We start from the raw sequence: 17560 nt of genomic DNA, 5'->3' as shown, positions 1-17560 counted from the left end.
ATAGGCATAATCCATTGCGCTCAGCCTGAATTCTCCGTTTTCTGAGACTATGTTAATGGTCCTCTTTGACATATGTTTTATGAAGAATTTGCAAGTGCGTGGAAAATAATTCATATACCTACCACTTACCACTGTCCTGGGTTCTATATTAATTTATCCGTATCTTTTGGAAACTGGCAAGGTAAATTCTTTAATTCTCATTTTCATGGAAAAAGGAACATGATCTCAGAGAGGTTAAGAAACTTAGAAGATTAAAAAAACGAATCAGCTGCCAGACAAGGTGGCTCATGCTTATAATCCCAGCCTTTTGGGAGGCTGAGGTGGGCGGGTCACAAGGTCAAGAGATCAAGACCATCCTAGCCAACATGGTGAAACTCTGTCTCTACTAAAAATAGAGAAATTAGCTGGGTATCGGGGTACGTGCCTACAGTTCCAGCTACTTGGGAGGCTGAGGCAGGTGACTTGCTTGAACCTGAGAGGTGGAGGTTGCAGTGAGCCCAGATCACACCGCTGCACTCCGGCCTGCTGACAGAGTGAGACTCTACCTCAAACAGAAAAAAAAAAAAAAAAAAAAAAAAAAGATCAGTTTTAGATGGCCAAGGAGGTGTGCACACCTGCAGTCCCTGTTACTAGGAAGGCTGAGGCAGGGGGACTGCTTGAGTCCAGGAGTTTGAGGCTGCAGTGAGCTATGATCATGCCTGAAAACAGCCACTGCACTCTAGCCTGGGCAACAGTGAGAACAGTGAGAATCCACTATTTAAAAAAAAAAAGATGGATCTGTTTTACTTCATAACCTACATGGTCTCTACTATTTCTTTTTGTGTCTATAGTCTCAATTATCAAATAACTTTGAAATTCCTGCTGTTTTTCTTTTCTTTTTGAGGGTAGAGTCTCGCTCTGTCAGTCAGGCTGGACTGCAGTGGTGCAATCTTGGCTCACTGCAACCTCTGTCTCAAGGGTTCAAGCAATTCTCCTTCCTCAGCCTCCCTAGTAGCTAGAACTACAGGTGTGCACTACCACACCCAGCTATTTTTCTTCTTATTTTTTGAGACAGATTTTCACTCTTGGTGCCCAGGCTGGAGTGCAATGGTGTGATCTCGGCTCACCACAACCTCTGCCTCCTGGGTTCAAGTGATTCTCCTGCCTCAGCCTCCAGAGTAGCTGGGATTACAGGCGTGCGCCACCACGCCCAGCTAATTTTGTATTTTCAGTAGAGACAGGGTTTCTCCATGTTGGCCAGGCTGGTCTTGAACTCCTGACTTCAGGTGATCTACTCACCTCAGCCTCCCAAAGTGCTGGGATTAATGGTATAAGCCGCTGTCCTGGCTCTAGTTTTTCTATTTTTAGCAGAGTTGGGGTTTCACTATGTTGGCCAGTCTGGTCTCGAAATCCTGACCTCAAGTGATCTACCTGCCTTGGCCTCCCAGCGTGCTAGGATCCCAGCCGACTGTTTTTCTTCTTTCATGTGTGTGGCTTCTTACCCAAGTAGCCTGGAATCTCAGGATACAACAGAGACAGGCAGGGGGCGCAAAAGCGCCAGGAAGAAGAGTGAGAAAAACAAGTGGCAGTGAACACCAAGGGCAATTCCACGGCTCTGGGGGATCAGAGTTCCAGTCTCCCAGGGACAGTTCTGGGGTACACCTGTGGTACTGATGCAATTATTAGAGTCATCTTTTGCATTAACATTCCAATTTGAACAATAAATTATAGACTGACCTTCTGTAACAGCAGCTAACATTTAAAAAGCGCCTGCCTTGAGTCATTAGAGACATTAACTCATTTAATCCTCACAAGAAGGCTGGGAAGTGATAGGAGCCCCAATATCATTCCTATTTGTTCTTAAGAAAACAGAGCTTTGGAGAAGTGACAGAGGAGCCACAACCTGTATGAGCGTCTATCTCACTCTGCACCCTATACATACTCTTAACTCTTTTATGGTACTGGTCACAGCCTGAAGACCACTGAGAAACTTTTTCATGAATGGTAAAATAAATCACAAATTAATTCTATATTTTGAAAAGGGCTACTACTTATTTGCTATGCTAAATATTACCATTAATCTTAGTTAAAATGTAAAAACAATTTAAAGAAAGCAAAGAATGTGCCAGGTATTTCCACATCTATTAATACATTAATTAATAAACAGAAGCATGCATGACTATGATATAGCAGGACAAATAATTGCTTTAATGCCACATGTTGGCCTAAAATATTTCCATAATAAGCTATGACAGTGAATCACCAATGAATCTACCTTGTCCCAGACCCATGGTGCTGGGCTAGCTTACCGCAGTTACTTGCTCAGAGTTACCACATACATGCAGCATGTCATAGCTTGGGCCCAGACACCGCCATACACATATAACAGATAGCACAGTGCCTGGCACAACACAAGGGACCATGGAGGGTGAGGGGTGGCGCACCCATATTTCAGGAGGTGTTTCATGTGCCCTAAGGAAGCCAGCCTTGGAGGGCTGCAGATAATGGGAATACAATCTTTCCTGAGTTTGCAAATGATATGACTATGTGAACAGAAGGCCAGCCCTGCACCCATCCCCTAGTTCTCCACTCACTTGTCACTGGAGATGCTGCAATCTATGACTGTTTTTCTGCTTGTATTGATAATTATAAATGGCAGCTGAATGGTAGAGTTCAGAGCTGGAGGGCCCTGGTTTTGCTGCTCATTTTGTCGATTTCTCTGTACCAGGTTTTTGAAAGCGATTTGCTGTAATAATCAATAAAAAGAATATGGTCAAATGCACATAAGTGAGCTGGAATTTAAAAGAATTAAGATAATACATTTAAAATGTGGTTTAAAATAAGACAGTTTAAAGAGACATCTCCCCTGCATGAATGAATTAAAAAATTAAACATTTAAGAAAGAATGATCCAACTCAATATACATTTTTCCACCATCCATAGAAACAGGACCTCACAATCTGGGAGAGAGCCAGTAGGCACCTGGAACTCTTCAGCAAATGACACAGCAAAGGTGACACCATTTATCTAACACAGACTCTTGAGGGTTTGGGGTCAAATATGCCCTTCAGGATGTCTAGCCCAGGGATATGCAAACATTTTCAAGCCACAAAATCCTTTTTTCAAATAAAATCTCACTGGAGGCTGGGCACAGTGGCTCACGTCTGTCATGGCAACATTTTGAGAGGCCAAGGCAGGTGGATTGCCTGACTCCAGGAGTTTAAGGCCAACCTGGGCAACATGGCGAAACCATCTCTCTACAAAAAATACAAACACTAGCTGGGCGTGGTGTTATGTGCCTTTAGTCCCAGCTACTCAGGAGGCTGAGGTGGAAGGATCGTTTGAACCCAGGAGGCAGAATTTGCTATGAGCAGAGATCATGCCACTGCACTCCAGCCTGGGTGACAGAGTGAAAACCTGTCTCAAAAAACAAAACACAAAAAATTCTTAAAAGTCTCATCTAAGCGGTGGCTCATGCCTGTAATCCTAGCACTTTGGGAGGCTGAGGTGGGTGGATCACCTGAGGTCAGGAGTTCAAGACCAGCCTGGCCATCATGGTGAAACCCCATCTTAAAAAAAAAAAAAAAAAAGTCTCACTTAAAACAGATGGAAGTGGCACTGTTCAGGCTAGCTGCAGTAAGGCTGGGTCCTAAGCTCTGCCATCTCTGCCCTCAAGCATAGCCACATGGCTTCTAAGGCACCTCCACAGAACTTCTCAGCATTCTGTGGGCACAGTTTGGAATCCAGCCCCAGCCTTCCCTCACCAGACACTTCCAAATGAGGCAACTGAGGCTCGGCACTAATTGTAAGATACATCAAGGCCTAAATCTTTTTACTGGCTCTTGCTGCTACTTTTAATTAGAACCAATACTCAAAAGCCAAAGAAAGTTATCTCCCTTTTAGACAGAGGTTGCAGTGAGCTGAGATGGCAGCATTGCAGTCCAGTCTGGGCAACAAGAGCGAAACTCTGTCTCAAAAAAAAAAGTGATTTCAAGCCGGGCGCGGTGGCTCAAGCCTGTAATCCCAGCACTTTGGGAGGCCAAAGCGGGTGGATCACGAGGTCGAGAGATCGAGACCATCCTGGTCAACATGGTGAAACCCCGTCTCTACTAAAAATACAAAAAATTAGCTGGGCGTGGTGGCGCGTGCCTGTAATCCCAGCTACTCAGGAGGCTGAGGCAGGAGAATTGCTTGAACCCAGGAGGTGGAGGTTGCGGTGAGCCGAGATCGCGCCATTGCACTCCAGCCTGGGTAACAAGAGCGAAACTCCGTCCCCCCCGCCCCCCCCACAAAAAAAAGTGATTTCCTTTTTTTATCCCCCCCAGTATTCAAAACAAGATTTCCTTTTTTTAAATAAGGAAAATGTGTAACAGAATTTCACAGACTCAAGAAGCAGATAACATTTTAAAAGTTCCTTGTCAGAGCCATTCATTCCCCTTCTTAGCTTGTTACATCTTGTCACCCAGTAGTGATAAATATACTTTTTATATTTTAGCAATCTGATGATCAGTATTGTTCACTTCAGGTTCTATGATTACTATTATTGGCCAGGCATAGTGGCTCACATCTGTAATCTCAGAACTCTGGGAGGCCAAAGTGGGAAGTTCCCTTGAGCCTAGGAGTTCGAGGAGGCAGTGAGCTATGACTGTGCCACTACACTCCAGCCTGGGCAACAGAGGCCCTTTCTCAAGAATAAAAAAAGAAAAACGGCCAGGCATGGTGGCTCATGCCTGTAATCCAAGCACTTTGGAGGCCAAGGCAGGCAGATCACCTGAGGTTGGGAGTTCAAGGCCAGCCTGACCAAGATGGTGAAACTCCATCTTTATTTTAAAAAAAGGAAAAAGAGGTCGGGTGCAGTGGCTCACACCTGTAATCCCAGCACTTTGGGAGGCCAAGGTGAGCAGATCACAAGGTCAGGAGTTCGAGACCAGTCTGGTGAAACCCTATACAATACAAAAATTACTTGTCTCTAATACAAATACAAAAATTAGACAGGTGTGGTGGCATGCACCTGTAGTACTTGGGAGGCTGAGGTTGCAGTAAGCCGAGATTGTACCACTGCACTCCAGCCTGGGTGACAGAGACTCTGACTCAATCCCCCCCCCAAAAAAAAAAAAAAGAAAAGGAAAGGGAAGGAAAGCAAAGCGACAGGAAGGGGAAGGGAAAGAGGAAGGCAGAGGGAAGAGAAAAGAGATTACTATTATCTTAAAATGGCTGAGTTCTACCTTCCCAAAAAGGGAACATTTACTCTTTTGAAATGCACATAAAAGAATGGACACCAATTTATTGTAGAGCTAACAGTGTATCCCAAAATCACTATCAATAACTAGCACTGTCAATATCATTACCAAATATTATTAAGGTTATGCCTCTTTGTTATTTTCTGTTGCTAAATAACTAATTCATTGCTTAATTCACTTAATAATGAGGAAAAATTATGCTGAAACTGTGGAACTGAGAAAAAGAATTAAATGCTAGAATATCCCTGCATAGCTTTTCTTCCCTTTCACTAGACTACACATCTCAAGAGCTGTTCCAAACTTTGCCTAGTTTGGCGTCCCTAGTGCCGCAAGAGGACTTTGGTATACGGGGGATTATAAGCAGTGATAGCTAATGGCCTTTATGACATATTTGTAATTCACTGTTTAATGCTATGTACATTTAATAGTATCAATGGTTTTTCAAGTGAAGAGAGCAGTAAAACCCTAATGTTTATTATTATTTTGAGATGGAGTTTCGCTCTTGTTGCCCAGGTTGGAGTGCAATGGCACCACCTTGGCTCACCACAACCTCGCCTCCCGGGTTCAAGTGATTCTCTTGCCTCAGCCTCCTAAGTGGCTGGGATTATAGGCGTGCACTACCACATCCAGCTAATTTTTTGTATTTTTAGTAGACACAGGGTTTCTCCATGTTGGTCAGGCTGGTCTCGAACTTCCAACCTCAGGTGATCTGCACCTCCCTTGGCCTCCTAAAGTGCTGGGATTATAGGCATGAACCACCATGCCTGGCCATAATGTTGTTGTTGTTGTTTTTTAACACTCACAAATTTCATATACCACATAATGTGATTTTGATAGCAAAAGGAAAAATAATATCCCACTTATTTTGAACTGACTTCCTTATTTGTTGCCTTTTGATTTTCTTGGGTCTTTTTTTCTTTTTAAAACTCATTAACATCTATTCCAGAGGCTGAACAGCTTTAAGTGTGTTCATTCATTTTCCTATGCATTTGTTATGGAAAAGTTTAAGGACTGGAAGGGTCAATTACATTGATAAAAATAGGATATGTGGATTATCTACAGGTTTGCTTTACTCACATCATTTCTCTACTACATTATGAAAAAAACAAGAGAGGTGGTAGCATGTAGTAGAGACTAGGTTTCTCCATGTTGATCAGGCTGGTCTCGAACTCCTGAGCTCAGATGATCTGCCCACCTCAGCCTCCCAAAGTGTTGGGATTACAGGTGTGAGCCACCATGCCCGACCTTCGGAAATACACTTTATGTTTACCAGAAGCCCACAAGTCGATTTCAGTTATATTTTGGGTTTCATTTTAATTTAGAGAGACATGTTTCTATAAATGTTGACAGGTAGGCTGCCCCTGGGTGGAAATCTTCTATAAATATTTGGTTTGAGAGGTAGGAGAGAAAAAAGTTCAGGACTTTTAAAATAAAGAACAATATTCATGGTACAGAAGTAAGCAGAGAAAAAATACTCAATTTCATTCTTTGCACCAGGCATCTAAAGATGGGAAGGTCCCACACACATGAGGGCGATCTTGCCCAGCACCATTCTTTCTGATAAGCAGATAACTGTAGGCATGCTGATAAACAGGTTTTTAAAAATAACATGCCAAAAAAAAAAATTAAGCTCCAAAATGTTCCACGGTTTTGAGGAAATTCCAGGAAGGCCTCAGCACAGGGTTTGGGGCACCAGCTGCTGGGGGATACTGCAGATAACTATGCAGGGATAGGGACGACAGAGAGGTAGCCAGGGCAAGAAGATGACAGCACAGGAGTTCAAGGAGGTACATTTGGTAGAATTCTACAGGTAGGAGCACAGAAATAAACTGTCAGTTTTAGCTTTTTTTTTTTTAAGCTGCACAATATTCTCTTCAAATAAAACCATTTGTGTGTGTCTGCGTTTGTGTATGTATGTATTGAAATAGAGTATCACTCTGTCACCGAGGCTGGAGTGTAGTGGTGCGATCTCAGCTCACTGCAACCTCCATCTCCCAGGTTCAAGCAATTCTCCTGCCTCAGCCTCCCGAATAGCTGGGATTACAGGTGCCTGCCACCACGCCTGGCTAATTTTTGTATTTTTAGTAGAGACAGGGTCTCACCATGTTGGCCAGGCTGGTCTCGAACTCCTAACCTCAGGTGATCCTCCCATCTTGGCCTCCCAAAGTGCTGGGATTATAGGCATGAGCCACCACGCCTAGCCCAATACTTTATGTGGAAACTCAGTATGTCAAGTATACAAAATGTCTGGTCCAGTACTAGCTCTTCAGGTAGGTCCCACGGGGTTCAGTGTGAAAACCAGACATGGAACACAGTAAGAAAGAGAAAAATGGCCTCGCAAGGATGGAATGTTGTCATCTCTGGGACTTTCTGTGTTCGCAAAGTCCCTGCTTTATTGGCTGGCTGCTCTCCTCTGCCCGGGCCCTGCTTCCTTTCCTACTCCCTACACTCCGATCAACCACAGAGCTTTGGAAGGGCTACAGTGTCTTCTTGTGCTTCTCTGATTTATACATGAATATAAAAAAACAAAACAAACCCCCAAAGCACATGTAAGCACCTAGAAAGTGAAGATCAGAAAGTATTTGGAACACATATATATATATTTAGAGACTGAGTTTTGCTCTTGTTGCCCAGGCTGGAGTGCAATGGTGTGATCTTAGCTCACTGCAACCCCTGCCTCCTGGGTTCAAACAATTCTGCCTCAGCCTCCTGAGTAGCTGAGATTAAAGGCATGTGCCACCATGCCTGGCTAATTCTTTATTTTTTAGTAGAGACAAGGTTTCTCCATGTTACTCAGGCTGGTCTCAAACTCCTGATCTCAGGTGATCTTCCCACCTTGGCTTCCCAAAGTGCTGGGATTACAGGTGTGAACCACAGTACCCGGTCAGCATTTGGAATATTTAAGAATACAACATATTCTGGCCATTAGACAAAGTGAGTATTGAAGGCAAAAATCTGCTACAACATTTGGTAACTTACTGCCACCTTTGTTTCTAAAAAGTAGATTACGCTAAAAATTAAATAGGACCTAAAATTCAAATCAAATTGGGTTTTATAATTAGTTGTAAAGTTTTTCATATAAAGACATTTTGCTGAGAAAAGCAGAAGAATAAAGGCTCTCTGGCTCATTTTACAAAGTTTGTCTGATTGGATTGAAAATGGCCCAACAGTTTTTACTACTTGAAGTAAATTTTTACACCAACTGCAGTCACCAAAAATAGAAGAAAAAAAATCCATCTACCCTGTGGCTTTACCTCACATGCTTTTACACAAGGACCCTATTATACTTATAAAAACCCTCTAAATTCTGGGAAATTACCCGAAAAGGTATAAACATAGAGATCTTTATTAAGCTATAAACTTTAATTTTCTTAAAAATGCTTTTAAGTTTTGCTATTTCTTTTTCTTTCTTCTTTTTTCTTTTTTTTTTTTTTTTTTTTTTAAATGATGGAGTCTTCCTTTGTCACCCAGGCTGAAGTGCACTGGCATGATCTTGGCTCACTGCAACCTCTGCCTCCCGGGTTCAAGCAATTCTCCTGCCTCAGCCTCTTGAGTAGCTGGGGTTACAGGTGCATGCCACCACACTCAGCTAATTTTTTTTTTTTTAAGTAGACATGGGTTTCACCATGTTGGCCAGGCTGATCTCCAACTCCTGACCTCAGGTGATCCACCCGCCTTGATGTCCCAAAGAGCTAGGATTACAGGCTTGAGCCACCATGCCCAGCGTAAGTTTTGGTATTTCTATAAATCTTACTGAACTATTTCATGCCATTCTGTCATTTACTGATAAAGTAAGTATTAAAGGCAGATTTGATTACTGTACTTGAAGCACCTAAAATTTAGCCTCACTAGTGGTTATTCCAAATTAGGGCTAAAATAAACAAACAAAAAAAGACCCCTGACAGTGTATGTTTGGAGAGGGCTGAGTATCAACAGTGAACTGCTGCCAGGTATAAGTCACGCACAGGGCAGGGAAGCTGCTGTGGAGCTGAGATGATGGCAAGAGATGGGACCATATGAAGGCAGAGCACGCGGATAACGATGAGCTAGGAGGCGAAAGGGGCTGCCCTGGTGTGGGCCCACCACACACCACTCAGAGGCACCACAATTAGAAAACACACCGACTCCAAGAGGAAGGAAGTGGAGAAACAGGGAAGGTAATGAAAACATCTCACATCTTTACCTGTAGGAGAAGTTCTTGCAGCTGGGCCCGCTTCTGCTTTATCCGTTCTATCCGCCTCTGCTTCTCTATCTTTAAAACGTTGGTTACAAAATAACGTGAACATATGTAGATTATAAAGTATTCACTTTCCAGGTCCCTATTCTGAGATAACAATTTTTCCTAGAGAAACTCGACCCATCTTAACAATATGAATAAAGATAAATCACATCTTTGTAGGAAGCAGGGGTTGGAGTGAACAACCAGGCACAGCATCAGATCTATGGCAACTGTCATCAAAAACGAAACCACACACTTAATGAATACTTGTTAGCAGTACTTGTTGCGATTATTATTCAAGTTCTAATCAAAGTAACAGTACCACTCAGATTAAACTTACATTATTTTAATTCATCTTCACAAAAAACCTTATGAGGTAAGTCCTGCTGTTATCCACTTTGCATAGAAGGAAATGGAGGCTTAGAAGGCTCCATTTCCAAGGTCACACAGCTAGTGAATGGCCAGAGCCAAGATTTGAACCTAAGCCCTCTGGTTACAACAGGGGCTCTATATTAATGACTTTGCTATATTACTCCTCAAAGAATAAGGCAAGATCTTATTTTGGTTTCCGTTTAGCTGACTTTCCAATGAGTACAGCTGATAATAGCTATCTCACACATTCAATATACAATTCCTACTTGTAATAAGAAACATGCTAGGCCAGGCGTTGTGGCTCAGGCCTGTAATCCCCACACTTTGGGAGGCTGAGGAGGGCGAATCACTTAAGATCAGGAGTTTGCAACCAGCCTGGCCAATCCGGTGAAACCCTACCTCTACAAAAATATAAAATTAAGTCAGGTGTGGTGGCATGTATCTGTAGTCCCAGCTACTTGGGAGTCTGAGACGTGAGAAACGCTTGAACCCAGCAGATGGAGGTTGCAGTGAGCCGAGATTGCGCCACTGCACTCCAGCCTGGGTGACAGAGCAAGACTCTGTCTCAAAAAAAAAAAAAAAAAAAAAAAAAGAAACATGCTTGATAGACAAATTTTCCAGCTTCAAACAACTACTTTTTTTTTTTTCCTCTCTCCCTCTCCCTCTCTCTCTCTCTCTCTCTCTCTCTCTCTCTCAATCTGTTAACTACTTAGAGAAAACAGACATTAGGGTCTGAACTTCTTGCAGCTGAGTTCCTCACCACCTCCTTGGGCAAAAGCCAATGACGTCTGTTAGGAAAATTTATGGGAGCCCATTGGTTGGGACTGAGCTCCTGCACTAGGCCCAACAAAATAAACTAAAATAGAGTCACTCATGCTGAAGTTCCATGCCAAAACTAAGTCGTTTATCTGACCTAGGAAATCAGGAGAGAAAGAGAGAATAGCGAACTACCCCAACAGGCCAGTTTTAGCTGGCATGAAAAGAGAGTCTTCTCTGTTTTAACCTTACAAGGAAAGTGACACTGAAATGTCCAATCTGCTTTTTGTTCTGTTTCTGTGTCTATCCACCTTTGCTGCTTCTCTATCTTAAAACACTGACGAACGTTAACCTCTTCTGCTCAACTTATAGGAGCATTCTTTCTACTTACTACTGAGGTGTTACCAGATTCTAGAATCACAAATAAAAGCCAATTAAATAAAATCTTTAAACTAAATTTGTTACCATTTTGTCTTTCAATCATCAAATAAAACATTTTTCTTGTCTGCTCCAGCAGATAATCTCTTTACTTGCTCCCCATCCAATCTAGTCTGTACTAGGAGTTTCCATTCATGGTTCCTCTATCCACTACCATGCTTTACTCCTAAATTACTTAAGATTCACTGGAAAATCTGTGTGGCATTCTGCATTTGAAAAGATGTTGTAGGAGCATCCCTTGCATCAGAAGCTCTGACAAGCCAGGCCCCCTACCCGTCCCTCGTCCAACCAGGTCAAGCTGCACTGATTCCGCCTCTAAAACACCTCTCCAATCTCAGGGCCACTGCTGTAACTCAGACTACCTAAATTTCCCTCCTCCATTCCATTTCCTTCCCCATCTATCTATTAATTTTACTTCCAACCCACTGGCAGAGAGATCAACCCTTCTCTTTGTAATTTATCAACTGCTTCCCACTGTTTACAGGATCAGACCCCACTGCTTAACACTTAGCTGTCTATCCCCTTCTCTCCATGCCTATTCCCTGGCCACACCCAGGTCCAGGTATGCTGTTTCATGCCTGTCTCAGCCCATGCGCAGCACCTTTGCCTGGAAGGCCCTCCCCACCCTTATCCACTTGGCGAACTACTCCCATCTCATGCCTGAGCTCACAGATTATTTCCTTGGTAAAGCCCTCCCTCATCCCTCTTTGCAGAGAATCTGTACATTTCTTTCCAGGAGTAATCACATTTTTTGCTAACTCTTTTACATTTCTCTTCTCCCCAGTTAGAGTGACAGTTTCTTGGTGTCAGAGATTTGCCTTGTATAACCTGCGGTTAAGCACAAGGTAGATGGGAATAGGTTTTTTTGCTTAATGAGTCTTTGGTATCAGCTCGATATTACTGATCATGAAAATGATGCTCAAATTCCACTCTATCACAAGGAAGAAAAACAAGAAAAGAAGGTATTTCCACTCTAGCATATGAAAAATATTCTTTAGCTTCTGATGAATATCTGGTTTCTTTCTCCATCCAGAAGTCTAATACTAAATAACTTATTTGCTGGGGGGAAAAAGACTGAGAAAAACAGGAAATCAATCTTAATTATCTCCCAAAGCTATATAATAATAATTATTATCATTTTAAATGGAGTCTTGCTCTTGTTACCCAGGCTGGAGTGCAATGACACGATCTTGGTTCACTGTAACCTCCGCCTCCCAGGTTCAAGCTATTTTCCTGCCTCAGCCTTCCGAACAGCTGGGATTACAGGTGTACACCACTATGCCCAGCTAATTTTTGTATTTTTAGTAGAGAAGGGGTTTTATCATGTTGGCCAGGCTGGTTCTGAACTCCTGATCTCAGGTGATCCTCCTGCCTTGGCTTCCCAAAGTGCTGGGATTACAAGCGTGAGCCACCGTGCCATATTTAACCTCAGTTTACTCCATTTATGGCCATGATAGCAAAATTATGTAAATTCAATTTAGAAACAGTATGTCAGGGAACATGCTCATTTAGGGAAATTCCTATAATGCTTAAAGTTAACAGAATTTAAAATGCTTCTGCACACATCACTCCAAAATTCTATCCACTCTGGTAAAGACAAAAATGAAACACCATTCATTCTGTTGCTACTAGTTCTAAAGTCAAATATAAAAGTCTGACTTTCACAGCTATAGTCAGAATATTGTGTAACCAATAAAGGAAATAGCCAGCTTGATCCTTTTTTTTTTTTTTTTGATACATACAGCCAGCATCTCATCAAAAAAAGTGTACTAGTAGAGTACTCAGGATTAAATTAGAATGAAATAAAAATCTTCTCTAAGAAACAGAAAAATCAAATTGTTATTTAACTTTTATATCTCTCAGTTTCATCATTTACCAATTAAACTGTAGACTATACCAATAAGGTGCGTTCCAATTCTAAAATTCTGTAGTCTGTTAAAAAATGACATAGTATACATGAACAGTTGGAAATATTTTATATTACATGATTACATTTTTAAATTAAAATGCCTCTGATGTAAAATAATGCAGCTATTCATAAACAGATTTTCTCACTTACCTCCAGATTCTGACATTCCTGAGCAGAATTGGTAGGTAGGCCAATCCACTTGATTTCTTTTTTTTCCTTTGAAATTATGTTCATTGCCATTAGCACATTTAAAGCATCATAAACTCTTCGTCTAATGTTCTTCTGATCATAAGCCTGCTAAAAAGTATTTTATTGAGTGATAAATTTTAAGGGTTAAGTCACATGATATTAATATATCAAATTAATACTACATCTTCAAAGTGCTGGAATAATTCTATTTTTTATTTAGCTAATTGATGAAGACATCCAAAATAATTTTATATTCTGTGAAAATATCCTTCAAAGTTAAACATGAAATAAAAATACTTTTAAACAATATAAAACAAAATAATCTTAAAAATAAAGATCATGTTACCCACAGATCTACACTGAAATATACTTAAGGGATTACTTCAGGTAAAGAAATATCATCTAAGATGGGAGCTTAGGGATGTAGTACAGAATGAAGACCAACCCAAAAGTTACGTAGGTGGGTAAATCTCAGTTCTCACTGTATAAAACAATAATCACGTCCTATGGAGTCTAGAATAAATACAGAACTTAATATACATGACTACAAATAGGATATATATTAACTGAAAAAGGTATTGGAGGTAAAGTATTCTAAGGCCTTGCATTGTCTGAGAGGATTTTAGACTTAAAAAAATCAAGGACATTTATTCAAGTTCTGGACAAAACTGTGCTTCTCAAAATGTGTTCCTTGACCACTGCTGATCTGCAAACTGTTTCCAATCTACAACGAGACTCGGAACTTGCACCAAAATATAATCCTCTAAATCACAAGGGACACTGTTCAGTTCAGCTGACCTTTTCTTTCTCTTTTTCTTCTTTTCTTGATAGCAAGACTTACTCAATGAAGGAAACTGTTGGTTTACATTGTAGAACAAAGTCCTCATGAAGTGCAATGATAACAAAGGATGGTGGAGAACAATGAATCCACGAAAATATAAAACTAGATCTAAATAAGTAGGAGATTTAAGTTATAGAACTGAATGTACTAGACATTTTGACACTGGGCTGCGAGCAGTGGCTTATGATTGTAATCCCAGCACTTTGGGAGGCTGAGGTGAGCAGATCATCTGAGGTCATGAGTTAAAGACCAGCCTCACCAACATGGCGAAATCCTGTCTCTATCAAAAAATACAAAACCTAGCTTGGCATGGTGGCATGCGCCTGTAATCCCAGCTATTAGAGAGGCTGAGGAAGGAGAATTGCTTGAATCCAGGAGGTGAAATTGCAGTGAGCTGAGACTGCACCACTGCACTCCAGCCTGGGTGACAGAGTAAGACTCCATCTTAAAAAAAAAAAAGGCGGGGGGGGGGAAATCTTGACATTGTAGAAAAAAATGATACTATAAGAAGTACCAGGAGGAGAAAATGCAGTAGGTATGCCAATTTCTTCTTTTTGATATTGGAAGGGATACGGAGGTTGTTCAAAGCAGATTAAAATAATAATAAAAGGTTCAGCACGATCTATTGATTTAAAGTAATAAAAACAATTTTAATAGTATTATTATTATTTTTCCGAGACAGAGAGTCTTGCTCTGTCACCAGGCTGGAGTGCAGTGGCACTATCTAGGCTCACTGCAAACTCTGCCTCCTAGGTTCCAGTGATTCTCCTGCCTCAGCCTCCCAAGTAGCTGGGATTACAGATGCGTACCACCAAACCTGGCTAATTTTTGTCTTTTTAGTAGAGACAGGGTTTCATCATGTTGGCCAGGCTGATCTCAAACTCTTGACCTTGTGATCCACCTGCCTCGGCTTCCCAAAGTGCTGGGATTATAGGCGTGAACCACCGTGCCTGGACTATAATAGTATTATTTTTCCTTTAACAAATATACTAATATATCTCATCTAAATCATATGGTAGAAGAGAAAAATGGAAGACAAAAATAAATATACATTTTTCTTCATAACCAATAGATACTGTCTACAGGTGACAACTCAAGGAACTTAAGTTATAAAGGTAACTAGAGACTACAAGCATCCTAAATTATCAGAAAAATCACAAAGCAGTGAACAAAGAGGGGAAAAACTCAACCTTTGTTTGTATCTTGGGAAGATGGTGGTGGTCGGGTATTAGTAAAAATGTATTTTAGATGTTGAAAAGTACTAAGAAGAGCCAGGCGTGGTGGCTCAAGCCTGTAATCCCAGCACTTTGGGAGGCCGAGGCGGGTGGATCATGAGGTCAAGAGATCGAGACCATCCTGGTCAACATGGTGAAACCCCGTCTCTACTAAAAATACAAAACATTAGCTGGGCATGGTGGCGCGTGCCTGTAATCCCAGCTACTCAGGAGGCTGAGGCAGGAGAATTGCCTGAACCCAGGAGGCAGAGATTGCAGTGAGCCGAGATCGCACCATCGCACTCCAGCCTGGGTAACAAGAGTGAAACTCCATCTCAAAAACAAAAAACAAACAAACAAAAAAAGAAAAGTACTAAGAAGAAATGCTTCATTGTGGTGACAGGTGAGTGGAGATCACAAGGCAGGGAGAGAGAAGCCATATGGACACAGAGTGCTCTAGGCATGGGAAACAGCAAGTACAGTGGCCTGATCAGGAACAAAACATGTAGCTGGAGCATCGTGACATGTGGCTGGAGGGTAGTAAATGAGAAAGTACACAGCACAGGACAAGATCAATGAGGTAATGGTGGGCAAGATCACAAAGGGGCTTGTAGCTCATTGTGAGAACCATGGCTTTCATTCAGAAATAGAATGCTATATACTTTTCAAGTGGCTAGAGAACATCAAAAGAAAAGAAAATCACTGTATCATGGCTCTCAAGGAAAACATATAATCCATAAAAAAGGGAAATAGTTCAAATCATATTATCTGGTCAAAGTAAGTAATAAAAGTAAAACTTTAAAGCAACAAATAAGCAAAAAAAAAAAAGAAAAGAAAAGAAAAAACCACTTGTAACTATAAGAATTCTAAGGCAGTTCTTAGATCAAAGAACAAATTCAATCCAAAACTACAGAATATTTAAAGAATGATATATCAGAATCAATGGCATAGGGCTAAAGCAGTGATCGAGTAAAAGTCATAGACACAGACAGACACACACACACACACACACACACACTCTCTCTCTCTCTCTCTCTTTTTAAAGAGATTAAGTCTTGCTTTGTCACCCAGGCTGGAATGCAGTGGCATGATTGAATTCCTGGGCTCAAACAATCCTCCTCAGCCTCTGGAGTAACTGAGACTACAGGTTTGTGCCACCACGTCTGGCTAATTAAAAAAAATTTTTTTTTGTAGAGGTTGGGTATGGTGGCTCATGCCTGTAATGCCAGCACTTTGGGAGGCTGAGGCTGGAGGATCATTTTTTGTTCAGGAGTTCAAAATCAGCCTGTGGCAACATAGTGAGAACCCTATCTCAAAAAATAAATAGATAGACAGATAGATAGATAAATAAATAAATTTTCTTTCTGTAGAGGCAGAGCCTTGCCATTTTTGTTCGCAGTTACTCAGGAGGCTGAGGCACAAGAATCACTCAAACCTGGGAGGCAGTATTCAGTGAGCCAAAACTGCACCACTGTACTCCATTTATTTGAAACTCTGCCAGACAACTGAATTTTTATCTTTTTTTTCTTTTTTAAAGACGAGGTTTCACCATGTTGGTCAGGCTGCTCTTGAACTCCCAACCGCAGGTGATCCACCCGCCTTGGCCTCCAAAGTGCTTAGATTACAGGCGTGAGCCACACCTGGCCGCAACTGAATTTTTAATAAACATATTTCTGTATTCCTTTTCCAATTAAAAATAAAATTTTCTTGTTGACTTACACATTGAAGAAACAATAAGATTCAGAAACATATAAAAAATTACTGGTGGCCGGGCGCAGTGGCTCATGCCTATAATCCCAGCACTCTGGGAGGCTGAGGCGGGTGGATCACTTGAGGTCAGGAGGTCATGACCAGCCTGGCCAACATGGTGAAATCCTGTCTCTACTAAAAATACCAAAATTAGCTGGGCGTGGTGGCATGTGCCTGTAATTCAAGCTACTCAGGAGGCTGAGGCAGCAGAATCATTTAAATCCAGGAGGTGAAGTTGCAGTGAGCCGAGATCGTGCCACTGCACTCTAGCCTGGGCAACAGAGCAAGACTCCACCTAAAAACAAAAAAGAATTCCCTCCAAAATAAAACTCAACAACAACAACAAAATCCCCCCAAATAGAGGATGAAACTCTTAAGTATAGTCGTTCACCTAGCTTATCTGATTCCCCAAATCTATTACACAGGTAACACAAAGAAGTAGCATCAACCATCAAAATCCATGGCAGGTTAATGGGTCTACCTACCGAATCAGCTGCCAAATGGTTATTTGAATTGGTGAACTCTGACACCAGCTCATCAGCGACTTCATTGTATGATGTTGTACCTTTTCGTTGAACTTTCTCACACACTTTCATTGAAAAGTGTCTCAAGCCTTTCCCATTTTTATCTCCTTTTTTGCTCCGTTTACTAAAA

At 41.5% G+C, this 17560-nt stretch overlaps 1 protein-coding gene across 10 annotated transcripts in view; it reads right to left on the bottom strand.

The window, feature by feature from the left end:
* TFDP2 (transcription factor Dp-2) overlaps positions 1 to 17560 on the bottom strand; it is a 187077-nt gene that overhangs the window by 16636 nt on the left and 152881 nt on the right. For 8 of the 10 annotated variants that reach the window (XM_074405813.1, XM_003942575.4, XM_074405814.1 and 5 more), the window contains 4 exons: positions 17392 to 17554; positions 13064 to 13210; positions 9403 to 9471; positions 2574 to 2725 (listed from right to left, as the gene is read on the bottom strand). In XM_074405813.1, coding sequence (XP_074261914.1) covers positions 2574 to 2725; positions 9403 to 9471; positions 13064 to 13210; positions 17392 to 17554 — 531 coding nt within the window. The remainder of the gene's footprint in view (positions 1 to 2573; positions 2726 to 9402; positions 9472 to 13063; positions 13211 to 17391; positions 17555 to 17560) is intronic. The other 2 variants (XM_010330409.3, XM_074405812.1) reach the window with 1 other exon arrangement.

The sequence above is a fragment of the Saimiri boliviensis genome, chromosome 9 (assembly GCF_048565385.1).
Source record: "Saimiri boliviensis isolate mSaiBol1 chromosome 9, mSaiBol1.pri, whole genome shotgun sequence".
Taxonomy (NCBI): Eukaryota; Metazoa; Chordata; class Mammalia; order Primates; family Cebidae; genus Saimiri; species Saimiri boliviensis.
This window is presented reverse-complemented; position numbering and strand designations above follow the sequence as displayed.